General features: G+C 47.0%; 1 protein-coding gene across 2 annotated transcripts in view; it reads left to right on the plus strand.

The window, feature by feature from the left end:
• ADAMTSL1 (ADAMTS like 1) overlaps positions 1 to 23,884 on the plus strand; it is a 394,101-nt gene that overhangs the window by 21,088 nt on the left and 349,129 nt on the right. For both annotated transcript variants that reach the window (XM_075559969.1, XM_075559968.1), the window contains exon 2: positions 15,637 to 15,764. In XM_075559969.1, coding sequence (XP_075416084.1) covers positions 15,637 to 15,764 — 128 coding nt within the window. The remainder of the gene's footprint in view (positions 1 to 15,636; positions 15,765 to 23,884) is intronic.

Raw genomic sequence — 23,884 nt, forward strand, 5'->3', positions numbered from 1 at the left:
AGTTGATTAGGAGTTGTAAAAAGAGGACTGGCTTATGTATGCACACATATATCGGCACATAAACACGAACACATATAGACATGTTTGAGTGTGTCTGTGTGCCCAGTCATTAGTCATGTTAGTTCCCATCTCCTTATAAATAGATCTGTGCTCTGTACAGAGAATGGCAACAAATTACAATTGGCCAAGGAAGACAAATTCTTTTAGCCAACCAAAATCTTTCCTGCCATGATCTAAAGTAAGGAATTGAAAAAATTTTTTAAAAATAAAGTAAGGAACTTATATTAAAATCCACTGTGCATACTAGAAGGAAATCGCTGTAGGCTACTGTATTTGCGGAATAAATAAGCACTTAGCTAGAGAATGCCTGACCAGTATCCTCTAGGATTTCCACTAAAAACTCTTGCTCCTTTGTTATGTAAAGTGTCTTAATTTGCCTGTAAACCTACATCCGAAAAGAAATGAATCGTCGGTAGAGAGTTGTTCCTATAGAAAATCAAAAACAGAATTTCTGATCTGATACCAAACAAATTGTGTTGTGAAGTTCATGGATACAGACATGGTAACAGTGGAAAGCGCAGAAGAGTGGGAGGAGAAGAAACAGATTTCCTTGCGCTGCCAGAAATTAACAAAGAAGCTGGGGGACCACGAACCATCCAATCAAGTGGGCTTTTGACTCATCGTTGGGGGGAGATCCTCTTACAAGAGTTTACTGATTTTGAAAGGCATTTAAAGTACACATTTACTATTAAAAAGTGGAGTACAATGAACATTTCACTCATTACTCAGAAGTCATTTCTAGAATTTGGCTTGATGCTGACAGTGGGGTGAGTAAGGAAAAGGAGTCCCATGTAAAGGTTCCATTTCAAGACGGATACGTAGAGCAGATCTCCAAGCAGACGCAAGAGGATTTACTCCCACTGAACGCCCCGTGATGATTTCACTGCTCCCACTCTGGGCTATTCCCACTGAACATCCCGTGATGATTTCACTGCTCCCACTCTGGGCTATTCCCACTGAACATCCCGTGATGATTTTACTGCTCCCACTCTGGGCTATTCCCACTGAACGTCCCATGATGATTTCACTGCTCGCCACTCTGGGCTAGTCCCACTGAACGTCCCGTGATGACTTTACTGCTCCCACTCTAGGCTATTCCCACTGAACGTCCCATGATGATTTCACTGCTCCCCACTCTGGGCTATTCCAGTGATGATTTCATTGCTCCCACTCTGGGCTATTCCCACTGAACGTCCCGTGATGATTTCACTGCTCCCCACTCTGGGCTATTCCCGTGATGATTTCACTGCTCCCACTCTGGGCTATTCCCACTGAACGTCCCGTGATGATTTCACTGCTCCCCACTCTGGGCTATTCCCACTGAACATCCCGTGATGATTTTACTGCTCCCCACACTTTAGCAGTTTTAGTTCAGAGCAGCCTTGACAGCAGCCCTAGAAGTAAATAGAGCAAATGTTCACGGCCTGTTTTATAGATTAGAATATCGATTTGTAATGATGTTCAAATGAGAGAACCTAATTCCAAATCAGACTTATGCTATGGCTTAGGGAGGACTTATCATCAGTTATCTGAGCAGAATTCCTCCTGGCAAAGGGGATTAAGCAAAGGTGTAGGTAATGAATTTGCCTAAAATACAATGGAAAATCAAAATACAGCAAATACACCACAGTATCACTCCTGAGCCCATCACTACTATCCATGCATGCTCTCATTAGCATTGAAACACGCCAAGCATATACAGAAAAGGGAACCACAGCCAATTAGCACGGAACATCCGTTAACCATCCCCTCCATATCTGGCTCCATCTTAGACATTAGCGTTATGAAGATGAATATCATGCCGTGCCTACCTCCCAAGCCTTCTGATCAATACTTTACTTCTGCAAGTTGCTGTAACCCCGGCGCTCTATTGTCTCAATGCTTGAGGTCCTTTTTGACATAGACTCTGATGGCAAGGTGTTCCCTCCAGTTCAGAATCCTTACTTTCAAATGTATCAACATACACTACCCTCGGGGTCGTTTTTCCTGATTAGTTCTCTGTGGCATTTTCTATAATTACCTGGGGGAGACTCTTAGTGGCACCCGTGGGGTGAGGGCTCCCCTATGAGCCACAAGAATCAAGGTTCCTGGTTCATGCAGAGGTGCCGCAGAAGAAAGGCAGGGCTATCTACTGCCAAACCCCCACCACTCATGGGCCACTGCCCACTGTGATCCACACAGAGTCGCCGAGAGTCAGAGGCCACTGGGTCGCAGCTGCTCTATGCTTATGTTCTCCTGCTGCTTTCTGACCACTTCTGAAAACGTGATTGAACACGTGGTGGTTTGGCCTTATTTATTCGGAGACGCGTCTGCCTTGCCTTTCTAAAGTGCGGCTCCCTCACCCACCTCTGGCCCTTCGGGGCTGCCCTTCCTCATCCCGGCATGCTCCTCTGGGCCCACGGTGCTTCCCCCGGTGCGGCCGAGGGGCTGACAGCTGTGTCCTCAGGGAGGAGGGCACTTGGTTGGCAGGAAGGCTCTGGGCCTTGGGCGAGGCTAGATGAAGGCACGACGTGACAGGCTCATCATCCTTCAGTTTGACACATTTTAGGTAAATTTAAAGTTGGAACGAAAAGACGTGACTAGGCAGAAATGTGGTAGTTGCTTTTTTTCCCCTCTTCCTTTATTATGGGTTAGATTGATTTTTGCTCTCTTCCATTTCCTGACTTGTCTGCAGCTTCTGTTTATCTTGTTTTACCACCGGTGGTAGAGACTGACAAACTGACCCTCATGAAGGGTCAGTTTAGCGATTGAGACGGGAACCCAACCCTCATTAAGAATTGGGCATTCGGCTATAACTTGTTCTGGCCTGCCTTGGGCTGATTATCCAACCCACCAACAAGCATTGCGACTCCTCACCTATCTGGCACCAGGGGTGCAGGAGCATGTTTGTCCTTGTCGCCTCCCTGCAGGAACACATGGCCCAAGCCTGGGAGAAAGCTGTAGGCAAATTACCTAGCAGAAAGTGCCCCTGACATCATGAATAATGTCAGAGAAATATAGTCAGACTAGACAAGGGCAGCAGTAGGTTGCACTGGTGCAGGCTCTGAAAAGAGCAGGCACACACGAATCGAAGAAAGTCCTGTTACAAATGCGAGGGCGAGGGAGCGGAGGAAAATCTGGTGTGGGCAAGATCAGTTGCCGCCACGGCAACTCCCACTCACAGTGGCCTTAGGCGTGTCCAAGGAAACTGCTTCATGATGTTTCCAACGGGTCACGTACAGACGCACAGCTCTAAGCCTGCCTTGCCGAGTGACCCGGATGGGCTAACGCTCCAAGCTTTCGGGTAGCACAACCGAAACTCGAAATTTCTAACTCACTGCTATTGGGTCAGCTCCATTTCAGAGAGACCCTAGTGGGCAGAGGAGCACTGTCCCTGTGGGTTTCCAAGACTGTAAATCTTTTTGGGACTAGAAAGCCTCTTTTGCCTACAGAACTGCTGGTGGTTTTGAACTGCTGACCCTGTGGTGAGTAGCCCAACTAGTAACCCACTATGCCACCTGGGCACGTTAACCACTTACGCTATCTAACGATCTCTGAAGAGAATGCCAGAGATCCTCAAAGTACCTTGTGTGATGATGGAGAAGTTGCTTGATCCTGGAGTGTAGAGGCCACACATGATCTAGAGCAGCAGAGACCAGTTGGGAATGTTGATTTAGGATCAGGTTAAGAAGGGTCTTGTATGACACACTAATAATTTGGACTTTTTTGGATAGCCAGTGGTTTTGTAACTTTTCTCAGAGACTCTGATGAAAGCTATGAATCGTCTTCCAAGAAACATGATAATAACACACATATGGCCCAGCTGTTGCAGTTTGTGAGCCTCCACAGCCCACCGGGAACCCATTATTGGGTCCCACCAGCTACAGGCAAAGGAGGCATAGAAAATCTCCTCGCAGGGAGTGAACAGTTTAGCGCTGGATTCTAGAAAGGTCACTGCCAGCAGTGTGGAGGATGGACGGGTGGCAGCAGAACCCGAGGATAGCAAAACCAGATGGGAATTAGATTGCAAAACCCCAGGTGCAAACGAATACTGATAGCCTTGGTGGTGGTGCATGCTGGTGAGCTGATTCTGACTCACAGTGACTCATTCATTCCAAAAACTAAAGCCAAACTCACTGTCATCGACTCATAGTGACCCTACAGGATGGGCTCAAACTGTCCCTGTGACTTTCAGAGTTTCACTCGGTTGGAGAGTAAAACTCTCTATCGCTCCTGTGAAGAGGCTGGTGGTTTCGAACTACTGACCTTGCAGTTAGCAGACCAACTCATAATCACTACTCCTCCAGGGCGCCTTAACCCTATCATTAAGGCTATGAAAATAAGGGAGGGGATTGTTTTAATTATCAGAGAGGCATTTCAAAACGGGAATTGGTGGCACTTGTTGGTTTGTTAGATGTGGAGGATGGTGGACGGCAATTATTTTGTTGGTGTCGGTGTTGATCCTGCCTGCTAAGTTACACATCCTTGAAAAGGTACAGTATGTTTGACACGAGTGTGTTAGGCAGGGTTCTCTAACCAGCACCTCGTCTATCGGAGGTGATACTGTAGATGTTAGTTTTGCTATTTCACGCCATGGATTAGGAAGAGTAGCAGACTTATTCATGCTTTTGGGTGCAGAAGGAGTGTTATTAGTGCTGTTAAGACTAATCAGACTGGAGAGCCACTTTAAGAAGCCCATATTTATTTTATTTCTCTAGAAGCACTCCTGGTACCAAAATGTGTTAGACATGGTTCTCTAGAGAAACAAAACTAGAATGCTAATAATTTTATATATATTTATACAGATAGAGAGATAGATAACATAAGAAAAATAATTAATTAAAGTACAAATCAGTACAAATGGCTCAGTGTAACTCATTCCCATGAGACAGTTGTGAGACAGGCAGTCCATCAAGTCTTGAGGGCCCCTGGGTAGTCCTCTGTAGAGCAACTGAGGCGATCCAGGCACAGGCAACAGACAGCAAGGCAGGTCACCAACAGTCAGTCAGATGACAGGGTCCAACAGTCCCCAGCTCAAGAGATGTAAAATCCAATGGTGTGGCGAAGCAAGTGTTGAAGGAACCTCAAATTACTGTGAATCAGCTCATAAGTTAGGTGTCCCACAGGTAGTGTAGCTTGCAAATTGAGGCAAAGAACAAGCAAGGCAGCCGCACACTGGTCCAATGATCAAAGAGCAAGAGACAAGGAAGGCAAGGCTCGCCGAGCCATTTATCTCTCTGTCCTTCCGTTAATCCCACGTGTGTTTATTGGCCGGGTTGGCACAATAAAGTAGCTACCTCAGTGAGTGAGTGGGCAGAAGCAGAAACAAAAATTTTAGGATTAAAACTCATTCATGGGAAAGCCATGCAGGGGCCAGTGGGCTATGGAATTATGAGGGCTGGGGTTGGTTTCTATGAGTAGTCACAGAAAATCACATAAAGATAATCAAATAGGGAGATATCCATCAATAAATTTGGATAGGAACCAATCATTCCAAAGCAGCACATCAAATTATTGAGGCCACCTGTGCTTTTCCCAGCTCCCTGGCCCCAGAACATTTAGTGAAGTATAAGATGCTAAACAAAGCTGCTAATGTGTAGGCATGCATCTACCTGAAACAATGTGGATCTTTTGGTTTGTGGGGATACTTGCTTGGTTTGCTGTACATTCGTGATAGAAAGGTATTATCAGATCCAGAAGGAGACCTTCAAAGTGATTTACCGCCCAAACTGCAAATTGACAGTTTCAGGTATCCAAGCTGCTACCTAAAAGTTAAAATGAGAGGACAGGTGGGGGGTGTTATCTATTAAAGATACAAAGATATGGTAATGGAGAAAGCCACTGAATTTAAAACATGCATCTGAGTTGCACGTGCAGAGTCTGTGAGAATCCTGCTTCCCACAGTGTGCAATCGGGATCGGAAGTGCTGCCTATTTGAATGGAAGGAAAAGAAGGAATTCCTCAACATTGAAAGTAATTGAAAGTTTTAAATAAGGAACTGTGACTAGCTCTCTCCGTGTGTGCTTAGTCTCTGCTGTATGCCTTCGAAACACCAAGGACAAATAAGCACTCAAGGGTTCAAACCCAAGCAGACTTCTAGAGCATCTCATTATTCAGGAAGTAGTTGTACAAATCACTTACATTTTCTGCTAAGTGGCATTCATAGCGATTGTGTTTCCATGACCACGGTAGGTAACTCAATGGGAAAAAGCATTAATCCCCCTACGCTCGGAGAGTTTATGATCTAAGTAGAAAATAACTGCTCATTTGGGAAAGCTACAAAGTCCAGTTTCAAGTTCAATTTCTTTTATTTGACATGAATTTCTGCAGATTGAAAATGATTGCATGGGACGCCAAGGAACCGCAGGTGAAGCAGAATGTGCGCATAGTAAGAGTGTCATTCTCCTCCGTTCTTAAGTGAAGAGACTCGAATGTGAGTAGAACTAGACGCACGGAGGAAGAAAAGACACACATGCAAAGACAAAAAGGAAAGCAGAATTTTGAGTTAGGTGGACTTTTACATTGGCTTTCTCGCCATAGTGGAATAGTACTTGAGAGAAAAAGCAACCCTCATGACCGCAGGAGTCCATCTGACATCCCAAATCCCACGGGGCCACGTTCAGAACCACTTCTGTTCTTTCCATAGGGGAACACGGTCAAGGACAGTTGGGGAAGTTCTCATGAAACTCAGGGCCTCCTTCCTTGATGTTACATAATGACGCGAACAAGTCATTTCCATCGGTACTAAAAGCCATTGTAACTTGTGTTTGCTTTTGCTTTTTGTCCTTCGAAGTCAAATCCATAGTCATTATTAGCTTTACATTTCCTCGGTGAATCACAATGTGAGGTCTTTCTCTGTCGGGAATTCTTTCTCCCTGATTCCAAATCCCAACATGTGCTTTCCAGAGCCTCAGATGCTTAGCTAGTTGTACAGATGTTCTGTAAATGCTTTCATCCAAACTTGCCGGTGCTGTGGAGAGGGATGGTGGCTGGTTGGAGCCACGGTGTGGAGACAGCTCATTAGGTAAGAGGACTAACCAGCTCACCGGGAAGGCCAGAACTCACAAAAAGAGAAGGGATTTTGTTTGGTGGGGGGCATTTCAAACATGCCTGATTTGGGGAGTGGAGGGGTGTGGACACCCTGGGTAGTGGTTTCTCCACTGTTTTACTTGGTGCTTGGCTCACATCATATTTTCCACTGGAAATCTTGTTGTTCTTTCATAAGTGTGGGGGTGTGGGGGAACAGCATCTGGAAGTGCAGCTTCATTTTTAGAACTTCAGGTGAAATAGCTCAAGTTTCACCCCTGAGGTGGAAATAGCGTGATTAACTGTCTTTGTTACCTAGGACTGGTATAGCAGACAGATCAGGAGTGGATGGCTTTATCGAACATGGATTGATTTTCTCATAGTTCAGGAGTCTTGAATCTGAATTCAGAGTGCCTCTCTGGGGGAAGGCTCTCTTTTTCTGTCAGTGCTGAAGAAAAATGGTCTCCTCTCAACCTTTCTTGTCCTGCCATTTCTTGAAGATCTCTGAGTGCCTTGGCATCAATCTTTCCCTGGGTCTAGAAGGTTCTCAGCTCAGAGACCCTGAGGCTAAAGCATGTTCCTTCCATCCCTGACTCTCATTTCCTGATAGTACTGAAGTTTCTCTCATCTGCTCGCTCATTTACTCTCTTTGATATCTCAAAAGAGCGTAACTCAAGATACAAGTTCATGGTGCCATTACAGAACTACCTCTGGTTCTACCTCTTTCACATCCAGTTAGGATTTATAACGTGGAGACACATTACTTTAGATCACAAAATGGAGCATAATTGCATAATACTGTGTATCATGGCTGAGCCGAGTTGGCACCTCTTTGGGGGGAACTCATTCAACCCATAACAGCAAGGAACCAACCAGTTGCCATGGAGCTGATCCTGACGCTTGATAACCCTGGTGCTAGTGCAGAGTAGAACTTTGTCTCCTAGGGTTTTTAAGGCTGCGCCTTTTTGGAAGTAGATCGCCGTATCTTTCCGCCAAGCACCTCTGGGTTGTAACGTCTAGGTTAGTAGTCAAGCAAGGAACGGCGTGTGCCGGTCAGGAACTCTGGAGGTATTATAAAGGGTTCAGAATACCTCCACAATGTAAGGCCCAGCAGGCGGTGATGGTGGAATAACTGAGTTGGAAGAATTGAGTGACCTTACCACAGGCTGCCATTTCCCCACTAGCCAATTGTTCTTGGCGAGAAACCTAGAATCACTGATTCCAGCCTGCTTTGCCTGGTCGAACAGCCCCTAGTTCAGAAGGTCGACTGAGGTAGTTGTTATCTTAACGCAAACAGAGCAGAGAAAGAATAGCGAAATGACTTGTTATTCTTAGGGGGAAAAATAACCCTTCATGTTTCCTAGATCATAAGTTTGGTTTTCCTTTTCATCCAAACAAAGAGTTTAAAATGTGCACCGATGAAGAACACAGCTTTCCCCCACATCCTGGATGCTTCCTCCCCCCAACTACCATGATCTGAATTCTACCTTGCAGGGCTGGATAGGACAGAGGCTGTACACTGGTACATTTGAGGGCTGGAGGTACAGGGAATCCAGGGTGGATGATACCTTCAGGACCAAGGGTGTGAGGGACGATGCTGGGAGAGTGGAGGGTGAGTGGGTTGGAAAGGGGGAACTGATTACAAGGATCCACATGTGACCTCTTCCCTGGGAGAGGGACAGCAGAGAAGGGGGGAAGGGAGACTCCGGATAGGGCAAGATATGACAAAATAACGATGTATAAATTACCAATGGCACATGAGGGAGTGGGGAATGGAGAGGGAGAGGGAAAAAAAAGAGGACCTGATGCAAGGGGCTTAAGTGGAGAGCAAATGCCTTGAGAATGATTGGGGCAGGGAATGTATGGATGAGCTTTATATAATTGATGTATGTCTATGTATGGATTGTGGTAAGAGTTGTATGAGTCCCTAATAAAATGTAAAAGAAGAAAAGAGAAAAAAAATGATTAGGGCAAAGACTGTACAGATGTGCTTTATACAATTGATGTATGTATATGTATGAACTGTGAAAAGAATTGTATGAGCCCCAATAAATTGTTAAAATAAAAAAAATTAAAAAAGAAATTTAAAAAAATGTGCACCTAGGAAAAATGCAGGGTAATATTTCCATTGATATTCTATTGGTGTTATGGCAAAGCACTCAGAATGACTCTATTAAATGTAGGCCTTTAAAGTAATAGGAACCGACAGCGACAGACTATTCTACCTCAGCACTTCCTGGGGACAAGTGACCTCAAAATATCCTATGGCCAGTCACAGGTTTCCTGAATGCGAATCGTTTTCATATCAGCATTTATGGGTCTTAATTCAGCTGGCTGTGAAATTATGTTCAGGTGGAATGTTCCAAAAAATGCCTCGAGGTTTCTCCACTGTTCCCTAGATGAGTGTAATCCAGCCTTGGCCTTGGATAGAATACAAGAAAATCAAGTTACCAGAGTTCGCAAACGAAACTCTTAGCTGAAGCATTTGACAAGGAGCAGAGTTGGGGTTTTCTTTCCTGGAAAGCCAGGAAGCGGTCTGAATTCCATCTCCAAGATGCTACTCCTCCAGGTTAAGAGGAAAGTCTCAGGACACGGTACGTGCTTGAGAAGACCAGCAGATCACGTGGTGTGACCCGTCCCTCTGCTGCGGGCCAATACTGCTCACCAGAGGAATGGAGGTCAGACCTGAGCACAGAGCCTGGCTCTGAGGAGGCACGTTCATGGACGTGAGAGCGGGGAAACACATATCGTGAAGGTGGAGGAGGCCGGAATCACCTGCCTCTTCACTTCATCCCAGTAAGCGCAGCGGCGGTGTTTCTGTGGTACAGACGGAGAGACTGCCTCCACCAGACCTGACCACGCGCCTCTGTCTTCTTACTGGAACCATCTCACTCCCGGGTTGGGCCCTTTCTCCCACACTCCTGTGGGAGAAGGATTGTCCCACCTCCCTGGGCCTCGGTTTTGTAATGCGGAAAACGAGGAAAGGAACAATAAAGACATATAAACTCCCACATGACCTGACCTGTTGTGAGATGAAACACAACAATTTGTGTAGCCTCTGACATACTTCCTGGCACAGAGATACTTAATAAATCGAAGCTTCCCAACCTGGCCCTCCCGCGCCCCCAACACCCACCCACCCCCACACACACGCCTCACACTACACACACACCCCAACCCTGCGGGCTCAGCTATAATTCAGTGCCTGTGTATTCTTGTGTGTGCGTGAGCGGGTAAGTATGCGTGCACTTTCTTGCATAAACACCTCAGCATAAGAGAGAGGAGACGGGTCTCCCCCGTCCCCCCAGAGTCCTCTTTCGGCTCTACAGCTTTTACAGCCTGCTTCAGAATGGACTTTTCTCCTTCGTGGCCAGGGCCAGGCTTCATGCGGTGGCCTTTAAAGTACCATGCACTTTGTCACTGGCAGTTCATCATGTCCCCCAACTGTGCAGCTGTGATACGAACCAGATGATCTGAATTTCCCAAGCAAAGCCAGCAGCAATTATCAAAGGGGAAGGCGCATGCCTCAGTATCCACACACCGTGCTCTCTTCGAAAGGACATCAAAAAAGCGAATGGGATTTTACAAGCGCCTATTGCTGCTTCATGCCGGCAGGCTCTTTGGCGCGGGGACGGACAACCTGCACCACGTACCATTGGCAGCAGACGCGGTCGGTGCTCCAGGTTGTTCAAGAAGCCAGGGATTACGTAGACAAGATTTATAGAGACCTGCTGGGTGGCGCAGGCTGGATCAGGAGCGGTGGCTAAAGTGGGATCTGCGGCTTCTTTCCGCAGCTCTGGCCGTGGACGGGCTGTTTGAGTGGATCGACTCCTCCACTCCATGGTGCACACCACAGAAAAGCGGTTCTCCGTCACTGACGCTGCTGCCCGTCTTTGCCACCTGCCTCTTTGAGACAGTCACATGCACATCTCCGGCTGGCGCAAGAAAGGGGTGGACCATCTGAGCCCTGCTCTCTTCCAGCTGGTCTCTGCCACGTCCGAGAAGGACTTTGTGACTTTTGAGATGGGTAGATGTGGGAGAAGCACTTTGCTCTGCTGCATCGCTTCAGCCATTACATGACTTCCATCTGACGAAAAGGACCACCCATTTCCTCCCCATCCACTTGCGCTTGCGCTTCACTCTATGTCACGGTCACCTCTTGTGACCATTTTTAGTTTATTTTTTAATCATTTTATTGGGGGCTCTTTACAGCTCTGCTAACATTCCATACATCAATTGTATCAAGCATATTCGTACATATGTTGCCATCCTCTTTTTCTAAACATTTACTTTCTAATTGAGCCCTTGGTATCAATTCCTCTTTATTCCCTCCTCCACACACCCCCCCACCACACCCTCATGATCCCTTGATAAATTATACATTATTTTCATATCTTACACAGACTTCTCTCTCCCTTCACCCACCTTTCTGTTGTTCATTCCCCACCCGCCGGGGTAGGGTGGGGCGGGGGGGGGTAATTATGCTTCGATCATTAGATCATTATGACAACTTTTAGAAAACTCCACCCATCTGTGTATGTCTGAGCAAGTACAACTTTAGGGTCTATTTTGCTAAGTGTACTTCTTAGGACAACATCTCTTGTATAAATCCTCAATAACCTGTTCAGGTTTCATGGAAAATGGTTTCCGGATGAAGCGTTACATCAGAGGTCTTTGTAGGGCTCGGTGTCATTGGGCAGTGAGTCTCAGGTGAGAGACTGCTGATATGATTACTCAGGATGTTTAATTACGCACCGTAGCTGTCAGGTGAGGCGCTGGTCACCTGAGAGTGTTGGCATCTGGGGCTCTGAAGGCAGCCACAGAGCTATGAGAAGAGAACCATGGCCAGATAAGCCAGGGGTGGCGAGAAAATGACACCGTGCTGAGGTGATGGATTGGGGCGGCTCTTCTCATATTCGTAGGAGACATCCCTGGTTTACAAATGAGTTCTTCCTAGGCCCCTCTCCAAGTGGCAGTCATAGGTAAGTCAGAACAGGTGCCGATGGGTCTTAGCAGTATTCAGTGCAAGAAAAAGCAGTCCTGGTGGTGTAGTGGTTACACCTTGCACTGCGATCCTGATGGTCAGCAGTTCAAAACCAGCAGCAGCTCTGCGGGAGAAAGACTGGGCTTTCTAGTCCCCTCAACACGTGGGCATCTCTGTGAGTCAGCAGGGACTCCTTAGCAGTGAGTTGGGTTTGGGTTTGAGTGTAAGAAAGGGAAGCCCGTGGACAGGGAACTGTTTGGGCTGCCACCTTCCAGGCAGTTGGCAGAAAGATGAGGCTCCTACCAACATTTCCAGTCTTAGAGACCCTCTCCTGCTGCTGTGAGTCTGAACTGACTTCATGACAGTGGGTTGTTTTGTGAGAAAGGGAACTCTGGTGGTGCCGTGAGTTAAGGATTGGGCTGCTTACCCGAAGATTAGGGGTTCGAATCCACCAGCCTCTCCTTTAGAGAAAGATGGGGCTGTCTGCAGCTGCCTGATCCGCAGCCTTGGAATCCTTTGGAGCAGTCGCGCTCTGGCAGGGGGGCTCTGTGAGTTCTACTCACCCTCACAGCAGAGGGTTTGGTAGTTTTTTTGGGGTGGGTTTATGTTGAGCGCACGCAAAGGCCCAAAGCCTTTCTTGACAAAAGCTGCCCGGGGAAGCAGCAGGTGAAGGGATGGTGAGGACGCGGTGTGCCCCTGGCAAGGTTCCCAGTTGGACTTGGCCCTTAGGGTCTCTATAAGCTGAAGGACTCCATTGGCATGGATTTTGCTTTGGAGGGAGCAAGTATGATGTTAAATCTGCAATCCATAGTCCTGGGACTTAGTGCATACAAGGAGCGGTGACTACAACTTGCACCCTATCTGTGCCTGGCACTTACTGAGGCGAGCACCCCTCACCTGGCCAGAGACAAAGGCGAGAGGCAGCTGGGAGTGGATTGGTGAACTTTCTAACAGAAAAGCTTCACCAACACTACACCCAAATGCCAGGATGCAGGCGGAGACGCCTAAGCATGCTTAGGCGCTTTTGTTTGTTTGTTTGTTTTTTCTGTATAGAAGGACTCAAGAGAAGTACTCAACTTTCCATCATGCTGAGGAGCCCTGAGGGTGGGCTGCGATCTGCAAGGTCAACAGTTTGAAACCACCAGCTGCTCCCCAGGAAAAAGGCCGGGCTTTTTACTCCTGTGGAGAATGACAGTCTTAGCAAGCACAGTGCAGTCCCACCCTGTCCGACAGGGTTGCCATGAATGAGGACCAACTTGGTGGCAGTGAGTTCCGTTTTCACGGTCAGAGCGGGCTGTATAAGGAGCATGTCCCTCAGATACAATAGCAGATGCAGTTTTGACTTTTCCAGCTCATCCTTCCACTGTGAAACACTGGCGGGCATCAAGACTGGAGTGAATGGGTGCCCTTCGTTGGTTCTATGTCACCTGAGGTCAGCCACTGAAGACTGAGCTGACCTGACCAAACTCACGGCCATTGAGTCAATCCTGACTCCTAGCACCCCTTCCCTGGCACAGCTGCTGCAGTTTCCAGCAGCGGGGCTAAGGGAGATCTTCTGATCGCTGTGTTTTGATAGTACCCAAGGCCTTGTGCCTGAGACCTGAGTATTAAAATGTGACAGGGATGGGATGGAGATCAAGTACAAAAATATAAGTGGGGCAGAAAAATAGAGGTAGAAAGTGTGTGTTTGGGGGGTTCAGAAATAACCGGCATTGCTTTGTCAACAGCAATCCACTCAGCCAGTTTGTTACAGAACAAAACACTGTCCGCTGCCACCCTTGTGATCAGCAGACTTGTGCCGGCCATGGGGTTGTCACTACCTGCGCTTCCAAAGTAGATCACCTGGATGGCCTCGTGGCCCAGCTTAGTCTGGAAGCACAGCGGAAGCCCGTTCTTCCTCCCGGCAACATGCAAACCTCCAGTGGCAGAGGCGTCGTGCCTCCACGTGACTTGCATTACCTGGGCTTGTCCTGGGTTTCTTCTGCCTCAGCTTCCCCTAGCTGCATGCCGTTTGTAGTCTGACTTATGACAACGTGCTGTAAAGCCAGGAGGAATGTGCAAACTCTCAGAGCAGTCGGCCCGACTCCCACCTGGAGCAGACACAAAATCCTGTTTAGACGGAAGGTCTGCTTCAAGCTGCAATAAACAAATACTTGGAGATTGCGAAGGGCCTGCGAGGCCTTGCTGAGTGACGCTTCTGGTTAGAGATGTCAGCATCTGGCCCCGTTCGAGAGAAGGAAAGCCACTTTGCTTCCCTGGAATAGGAAGCAAAGATGCGGTTGCTCTGACTGCTGTTTACCGGCGTTGTTAAGAGAAGTCTGGGTGGCTCTCCTGCTGCAGTTAGTGTGGGATCTCCTTCAGAGACATGTGGGCCCTTCACAAGGCCGGGGACGCCGAAACCGGAAACCCCGTGATGAGGTGAGAGGTGCCGTCAGGGAGACCTCAGCTTCACTGCCGTCTTAGAAGAGGCATGTAACCATTGTGCAAAACCATGTGCTTTCCTCAACGCACAAAATCACAACCCTGTATTACTGCACGAGTGTCTTAACCCAGCAAGCAGCCGGAGGGAGATCCTTCAAGGATTTGGTTGGTCTCACATGAAAATGATGCCGTGTGTGTGTGTGTGTGTGTGTGTGTGTGTGTGTGTGTGTGTGTTGTAGCGATAGCAATTGGGCAGTATTCTGGCATGTAGTTACTGACCTCACTCATTTGAATCCTTGCACCAATTCTAGCCCTTGCATGGCTGGTCTTGTTTCTGTCCTGTCATTGAATTGCAATGAGGGAAATTGCCTTGTACAAATGTATGGGTGTCACCCACCTAGTTACCGTATCAGGCAAACCCTGAATTCCTTCAGCCATCCAATCTTCTGGCCACACAGAGCAGAAAAGGGGGTCGGGAGGTTCTTTGTCAACGTTTACATCTGGGAGCTAGCTACAGTGGGCCTATGGAGACGAGGCTGGAGAACATGGTCGAAACTGGCCAGGGGTCTTTTTGACCTCATTATTTAAGTGCTGGACACAGAGGACCCCCTATTGTGTGATTGGGATTGATGATTAATCTAAAAGCTAGGCTGTAGAGTGCAATCAGAATTGCCATTGGGAAGGACAGGCCTTGGGGTGACCCATGTCTTCATTAGCCATTCAGTGCCACATTTTATAGCAGCGAACGTGGCTGGCAGACCATTTTGCCAGATTGATGCGATAGGGCTTATTGCTGGAAGTTCTGCCCTGGCAAAGGCGGGGTTTGTAGGGAGTGCTGTTTCGGTCCGTATGGTTGTGGTGAGGGATCCTGCTGGTGGTCTGGGCAACACAGCGGACAGCTAACCACAGGGTCAGCTGATTGAAACCACCTGCTGCTCTGAGGGAGAAAAACGAGGCTTTCTCCTGCTGTGTAGAGTTACTGTCCCGGAAGCCCATGGGCAGCTGTACTCTACACGGGATGCCGTGTCCACATCACCTGATTGGAGGGCATCTGATCATAGGATGCATGGTGGACCCCCAGCGGGTCCACCACCTGTGGCCGACACGGCTGCCCACCTTGAAGGATGCTTGTTTCGGGGTGCTGACCAACCTCTCGTTTCCCACAGAGCTCCAGGACGGCGCGCTCCGAGGAGGACCGAGACGGCCTGTGGGACGCCTGGGGCCCGTGGAGCGAGTGCTCCCGCACCTGCGGCGGAGGGGCCTCCTACTCCCTGAGACGCTGCCTCAGCAGCAAGTAAGTTCCTCGGCCCCCCAGGAGTCTTTCGTGAATGAGGTGCACGGGTAGTTCCTCCCCAGGTGTGCTTTCGTGGCTGGGGCTATAAAGTGGTCGCTCCCAAATTCAGATGACCGAAAGGAGAGGGGGGAAGGTAGGGAAGGCGGAATTCATGTTTGCCGATTTGTTCGTTTTTAGCGTCTGTCCATCTCTAGCTCTCTCGGACAATAGCCCGTTGCCATTGAGTGGCTTCATGGCAACTCCGTGTGGGATAGAGGAGAACTGCGCTCCACGAGACTTTCCGTAGCTGAATCTTCAGCGGGAGATGGCCAGTCCTTTCTTCCTCCTGCTTTTTGGGTAGCAGCTGAGCACTTTAACCATGGCATTCTCCATTGGTCCCCTCTGATCATAGGATGAGCGATGTCAAGTGTCCCTCTCTTCCAAGGACGTTCTGCTCTCCTCATGTTAGACGTGATGAAAGGAAGACTTATGATTAGAAATGGATTTCGTATCTTTAATCTCTATCTGAACCTGGAACACTTATGAAAGAAATGGATCTGCTACCTTTACCTCTTGAACTTTGTCCATCACCTCACCCACTGTGATGACCTCCGGGTGGCCCGTGTTCTGAGTTGGCTGCGTTTGGCGGGTGTGGTGGGTTTCGAGCGTGAAGAACTTGGAAGCATAGCTACTGCAGTGGGATTGGTGAGAGGGATGATGAAGGTCGGGGGAGGAGCAAGCACGGCCTTCCAAGCAGCGAAGAAAGGGCTGGAGGCCTTGGACTGGAACATCTTTAATAACAATTTTAATATTTCAAAACTCTCCTTGAGCTGTGTGGTCTGCGACTAGGTTTGCCTCCAAACTGTAAACTGTGAAGTTCCACGGTAATATTTTTTTAATGAAAGATTTTATTTAACAGTGAAAAGTGTCACAGGGAGCGAGTGAGGGGTTCGATCAAAATCACTGTACATAATAAAACATGAAGCAGGGAAGAAAAATGCATGCATCTGCGGCTTCTTCTCGGCTTTTCAAAAGTATCCACTGCCCTATGGGAGTGAACATTTACTGAAAGCAGAGCCCAGGCCTCATCTATTTCTGTTTGCCCAGGCCCTCCACAGGGCTTGGCAGACATTCAGGGACCAATAAGCAGGCCTTCCCTGCATCAGGTGACAGCAAGAGACCAGTTGGGTTTTAGACAGAACCCCATGGGACCAAGGTGCCCCTGGGAAGCATGGCAAAAGCTATGTCCAACACAAGAATGCCAAATCATTTCTGGTATTGGATCATTTTGGTTCGGGGTCTGTACTGAAAACCCAAATCCACACTTACTGCCATCAGGTAGATACCTGTAAGGCTGGGTAAAGCTGCTCCCGTAAGTTCAGGAGACTTCAACTCTTTGGGGGAGTAGAAAACCCAGTCTTTTTCCAGCTGAAGGGGGGGTCTAATGTGCTGAAGTGGGGCTAATGCAGTGGTTACCAAAGTGGGTGGTGCTGCCCCCGAGGGGCACTGAAATGGTCCTGTGGGGGGGAGGGGCTGCAAACACCAATCCCTCCCTCTTACTGCCAGCAAGTCAGCTGACTCAGAGTGAGCCTACCCCTGTGGGATTCTGCGACTAGCTGTTTGCGGGAGTAGAAATCCCAGTCTTTCTCCCTAGTAGCTGCTACTGGTTTTGAACTGCTGACCATACAGATCGCAGCCCACTGCGTAAGTTACCTGTTCTTCATCCTTCATGATAAGCTGTGGCATGACAATTTTTCATTGCCTGGGGGGTGCTGAACTTTCTTTTTCTGAAAAGGGGGCAGTAAGGCAAATAAATTTGGGAACCTGTGGTATAACTAGTGAGTTTGCCCTCTTTTCAGGCCAGTTTCTTAACAAAGCAGATACCAGAGCCGGTACAAAAGAAGAGAAGAAAAGAAAAAGGGGCCGGGGGGAATGTTTTCTTTATTATGAGTCAACTGCTGTCTTCATTTGAGATCTCGAAAACTTCCTAAAGCTGAAATCCATGATGTGACATGATAATAGTACTGTGCGGCACAACTAATAATAAACATTATCCACCAGGCCAAAGTGTATAAATATGGAATGTTCCTGTTATCTAGTTCTCTCCAATTAGCATGCATGAATATTCTGTCGGGATGAGCCAAAACATGCCTCCCAGAGCGAGTCAGATCCATACGGGATCTTTCCTATTGTCTCGGCGATGTGATTGTTGCAATGTGCTCATTTACTGAGCAAGAGACTGAGAAGCAAATAAGTCAAACCACAAGGAAAAAGTTTTCACTCAGCAAATAATCAAATATCGATACTGTGTAAAATTCAAAACTTATATTTTGTCACCTAGTAAATAAAGACTCCCGTGGCTGGAATCTTATTAAGAGTATATTATAGAAGCTAGCTTTCATTGGAGGGCGAAAGATAAAGCTGTCTGTCCTTGTAGATTTACAGTCTCACGGTCCGCTGAGTCGAATTGCCTTTATGGTCATAGTGTTTTGGGTTTTCAGTTTTTGTTTTGTGGTACCACTAAGGGAATGGAGTGCTGGTGGTGCAGTGAGAAACAAATAGCACTGCTAACCGAAAGATCAGAGGTTCAAATCCACCATCTGCTCCACAGGAGAAAGAAGCCATCTGTCTCTATAAAGCTGTGGAGCCGTTCTCCTTTCTCCTGCGGGGTTGCTGTCAGTCGGACTCCACTCAAAGGCAGCAGTCTTCATTTGAGGCTGGAATTCATGAGTTAGAGAAGTAAAATTTAAGGCCTAAAAAAGTATAGACATTGCAAAGATACATTCCTATTGACGTTCTGCAATTGGAAAATGTATTCAGTAATGAATTTTAAGTTGGATCGAGATTTGAAGGGAAAAATAAAGTCTCCAAACAGATGGCATTTCCAAAGTCTGGCAAGAACATAAGGAAATATTATTGCGTGTATGTATGTATGTGTGTGTGTGTGTTTTCTAGGGATTAGTATGAATGAATGCATCACACACATGACAATCTCCTATGTCCTTCAGAATGGGCTTTGTTCCTTAGCAAATCTAAACTTTCTGCCACCACTGGGTGCTGGGACCATCTGATCCCAACGAAATGTGCAGTGCTTTAGAAAATGTGAAAGGACCATCGAGAGAGTGAACATGGAGGCCTGTGAAGCAGGTTGTTGTCATGAATCCAGATGTTCGCAGGAGGATGTGCCCCAGTGGATGGATGAAGACCTTACCTTAGTAAGAGTTGTCTTAGGAGGCGAGTTGATGCTAGACTATACCCATTCTGATTCTCTTGAGACAAATCACACATGAATTGGCCCAGCCAGGATCTACTTGGTCCTCTGTGACCCGATCTGGATCACAGTGAATTTTCTGGGAACCGTGTCACATGACATGACCTTACTAGCCCACTCTGTACCTTCTTCATGAGTTAAACTTCCCAGCTATGAATTTTTTTAAAAAATAGCATGGGCTGGGGGTTCAGGTGTGGAGAAAGGCAAAGGGAGTTCTGCTGTTTCTGGACACACATTGACTCCAGAAAATCTTGCATTTCAAAAGCAACTTACAGACCATAGTGAGCCAGCAAGCACCACAGTCCCCCCCAACCCCCCCGTGTGTTATGCCTCTAGTCCAGCGGTTCTCAACCTGTGGGTCATGACCCCTTTGGGGATTCAACGACCCTTTCACAGGGTTCACCCAATTCATAACAGTAGCAAAAGTGCAGTTATGAAGTAGCAATGAAGATCATTTGTTGGTTAGGGGAGGGGTCACCGCAACATGAGGAACTGTAGTAAAGGGTGGCTGCATTGGGAAGGTTGAGAACCACTGCTCTAGACAGTGATGCCACAACGGGGACTTTTAAACAGTCGTGGATTTTATGTCAAGTAGCACTTCTACTTTAGAAAAACACTCGATATTGCAGCTACAAATCATGTGATTATTAAATAGCTTGAATAACTTCTGCTGTGATATCACCAAAGGTCCAAACTCAGTGCCATTGAGTCTATGTCGACCCCTTATGATTCTCAAAATACCTAGGATTTTCCATCAGAGGACCAAGGCCCAGGAGTGCTGGGTAAAACCCATTCAGTGGTCACAACCACCCTGACTTTAAACAGTGAACTAGGACTGACTATCGGGTAGCTGTAATAAGAATAGATATTGACTTTAAAACTTTTTTTGTATTATATCCGAGTGTGTCGTGCTGAGTTACGTGTACTGTGTTCTCTAGAGAAATAGAACTAGATGGATAGGTAAAAAGGGAGGAAGGTAGGTAGGCAGACACATACATATACACAGGGTTCTTAAGGGGCTTTAAAAAGTTCATGGAAAATATAATTTTTTAAAAACGTCATTTGCTATGAATTTTTTTGAAGTTCCCACATATATATACATACCTGGACTTCAAAGAGTTGGTGGGAAAATTCTATAAATCTAATTCCATGTTTCCACAAACTTTTTGAAGCCTCCTTGTGTGTGTGTGTATATATAAACATATGTGTGTATGTATATATAATGTGTGTATAGTATATGTGTATGTCTATATTTTGTATGCATACTGTGTAGTGCAGCGAATTACTTAATGTGTCGTTCCTCACCATAGTCTCTGTAACTCCCACCAAAGAATGTGTCCCCAGTTGCTCTGAGTACGAGAAAGTGAGGGAAGACACGGAGCGGATTCAGTCGTGAGGGATTGTTCCCAAGGACAGTTGTGATGGCCACCGCTCTGGGTCTAAAAGGAACCATCTCAGAAGCAGGAAGTGGCATCTTACTACCAGCCAAAGCAAAGTATCGGGAGTCGAGCACATCCTGCGGACCCTGAGGTCGCTGTGCGTTGAAACTCCCTGACCCAGGAGACAAGCGGAACACCAGCGAAGCTGCAGCGGCAGCACCAGGAACAAGAGGTGTGCTAGAGCGGTGGACATTGCAGCCCGCAAAGCTAGTTAAACGCGAGCGTCTTCGAGCGGGAGGCTGGCTGTGGAGAGGGGTGCCTCTAGGCATTTATTTGGGGAGCTAGGTTTGCTGATCCGGGGCACTAGAGCTGAGCACATTCAGGAGGTGGAGAGGCATGCTTGTTGGGCATTTCCTGGAGCCCTAGCCAGAGCTTTGTGGCCTGTGAGGGCAGGACGGTGAGCCCTGGACCATGTGGCTGAGAAGCCAAAGACTCCTGAGAGGCCCTCCTGTAGGCTCAGCTGAGAAGAAGCTGTCCTAGCCAACTCATTGTCTCCTAAGCATTTGTAACCTGTTAATGTCCTTGGAAAATCTCATAGTTGAACAGTCTGTGAGTTCTATGCGGCCATTGCAATGACTTATTGAAGCCGTTGAGAAGTCGTCTCAAAGGTGGATGGCTGGTGTCAGAATTGATGAGGAAAGATGGAGGGCGGGGCATGTCTCACCTCTGCCTCGCTCCAATGGGCCTCGAGCAGCTGATACTAAGGATGGTGACTCTCCTTCTCCATGTTAAAGCCATGAGCCCTGGTGGCGCAGTTGGGTAGGCCCTGGACTGCTAACCATATGGTCAGTGGTTCAAATACACCGCTGTCTGAGAGACAGAAAGAGGAGATCATGTACCCCCTTTATTAAAATAGGTAACTTTATGCAGTAAGAAAAACTAAATAATAGGTATACTCTTGGAAACAAAATGCCATTAAAACGAGGTTAATGAAATACAGTCACGCATGTTTCCCATTAATACTTGCCTAGATACCTTAGGACCCTGGTTACTCTCCAGAGACATCCTCTCTGAGAGACATTTTGAAAAATTCAGAAAAGAAAAGCAATGAAAGCAGAAGCAAAGGAAAATACAGACAATCCTAATCGAAAAGTTTGCTTTCTGTAGTAAGATTGCTTATTAGTGTTACATAATATATGAATTGTAAAAGCCTGCATTGCCCGTGAGCAGCGGTTGAGGGGCCAGGGAGAAGCTCGGATCCGGGGAGTTCACTAAGAAGAAAGCATCCCCTGGCTTCTCCACTGCCCTTCTGTGAGCCTGGCAGGCACAGACAGCGGTTGGTTTGTCTCATTTTGTAATTTTGGAGCATTGATAACGTCTGTGCGTTCTATGCTGGTTTGCATACGGAGGGAGGGGCTTTGTAGACGTATCTTCCAACCTTTACTAATTGCTGTGAGATTGTATTAGGTGACTGTTCTCTAGTCTACCTGGTCTAGCACAGTCACATCGAGTACCTTCTGCTAGTGAAGTTTCAGTGCGTGGTACACACGGCCAGTTTTCAACTTCTGTTGATTTCAGCCTCTTATTTCAAGTAAATTGAGTAATGCACCAGCAATCTAGAGAGACTTCTCTATCAAAGCCTTCAACCGTTCCAATTAAACTGAATGTTTCTCCTGAATTTGTCTGCTCGACCTAATGAGGTGAGCTACTGAATGGGAACTATCCTTCTTCAATCTAATGTAGTCAATCATATATATTTTTATGATGCTTAGGAACTATCACTGAGTGCTGGAGAGCTGACCTCAGCCACTTACTTTGGGTTTGCCCATCAAATGTTCCAGTGCATTAGGCAGTACTTAACATAACTGTGTGTAACACTGTGTCTGACTGGGTGAGGTCTAAGTCAAGGCCACAGCCAATGGGGTAAACTGCAGCTCATTTGAGATGATGAATCAGAGGGCTGGATGTTCCTAAGTGTGATGTTGACGTTTGAACTGGTAGCTAAAGATTTAAAGGTATTTTATGACTTCCTTACTTTCTGACGTGCCAAAACATATCTTCAAATGTGGATTCATTTGATTCAGCGATTCAGTTTGGATTCAGTGATTTCTGATGATACAAACTCTGACGATGTTGTTGGTTACACACTGGGCTGCTAACAGCAAGGTCAGCAGTTCAGACCCACCAACCAATTTCTGGGAGACAGATGAAGCTTTCTGTTCCAGTAAAGATTTACCGCCTTGGAATCCCCAGGGAGCAGTTCTACTCTGCCGGATGGGGTGACTCAGAAGCAAGTCGATGGCAGGGTGCTTTCTGTTTTTCTTTTTAAATGATAACTTCATAGACTGAGACTGTGACTATCTTATTAAAGCCCAACTGATCAAATAAAGGGTTCGTCTGCTTCCTAGATATCCAAACAGGGAAAGAAAAGAGTCAATGTATGAGTGATTACATTTTTTAAAAGTTGGATGACATTACCAGGTGAACACAATACAACATCACACTGGGAGGGTGTCTAAAGAAGGAAGGTCATGATATTATCTAAAGAGACATGGCTGCCAGATGTTGTCAATACAAACAGAAAATTAAAGATTCCCCAAGGAATCTTACACTATCGGATTGGGAAAGCAGAGTGCAAATTTCTCATTTGATCAGAGAAAGTAGGCTAAAGTCTCATCTTTCTACTGTAAGCATGGTGTTTTCCCATTCACTACTGATATTTACACGAGTATAGGATTTAGTTCTGGCTAATGGCGACACCTTGCAGGGTCATTATCTGCAGTGGCTCTTCTAGCCGGTCTTTGTAACTCCCATCAAACGACCTTGTCCTGCATGGGTCTGGGTAAGAAGATGGGGGAAGACACCTGTGAGCCGTTGTTAACAGGATATATTGGCATGCCTTCTTGCTGGTTGTAAACTAAGCCCTCCAAGAAGCAGGAGAGGGGGATCTCACTACCAACAAGAACCAGGAGTGGAGCGTGTCCTCTGGACTCCAAGGTTTTTGCACAGTGGGCTTCCTTGATCCAAAGGCAGCTGCAACATTAGAGAAACAGCAATCGCAGAATCAGAAGCCGGAGCAGGAAGCAGAGGGGTGGACTTCCCAGCCCACTTAGTAGAGCTGAGTGCTTGGTGCAGGAGGCTGCCGTCTTGAGTAGGGTGCCTCTGGGCACTGAATTGGGAGAGCTGAGTTGGCTGACCCATGAAGCTTGAGCTTGAATGCCTTCAGGTGGAGGCTCACAGCAGAGCCGCATGCTCTACAGACATCTGTTAGTAGCCCTGAACGGACTTTGTAATATGGCCTGACTGCAAAACTGTATTCTGAGCATTTCTCATCCACCTTACAACCTGTCACTTTCTACATAAACTCTTTAATTGTGATGAGTGTCTGAGTCCTGCTGGCCATTGTGGAGAATTATAGAACCGAGATGTGAACGTTGAAAGTGTTGTGAATGACAGTGTGCATCCCCAAACTTCTCTTATCTTTTTTAAGA

Source organism: Tenrec ecaudatus, chromosome 10 (assembly GCF_050624435.1).
Source record: "Tenrec ecaudatus isolate mTenEca1 chromosome 10, mTenEca1.hap1, whole genome shotgun sequence".
NCBI classification, from domain to species: domain Eukaryota; kingdom Metazoa; phylum Chordata; class Mammalia; order Afrosoricida; family Tenrecidae; genus Tenrec; species Tenrec ecaudatus.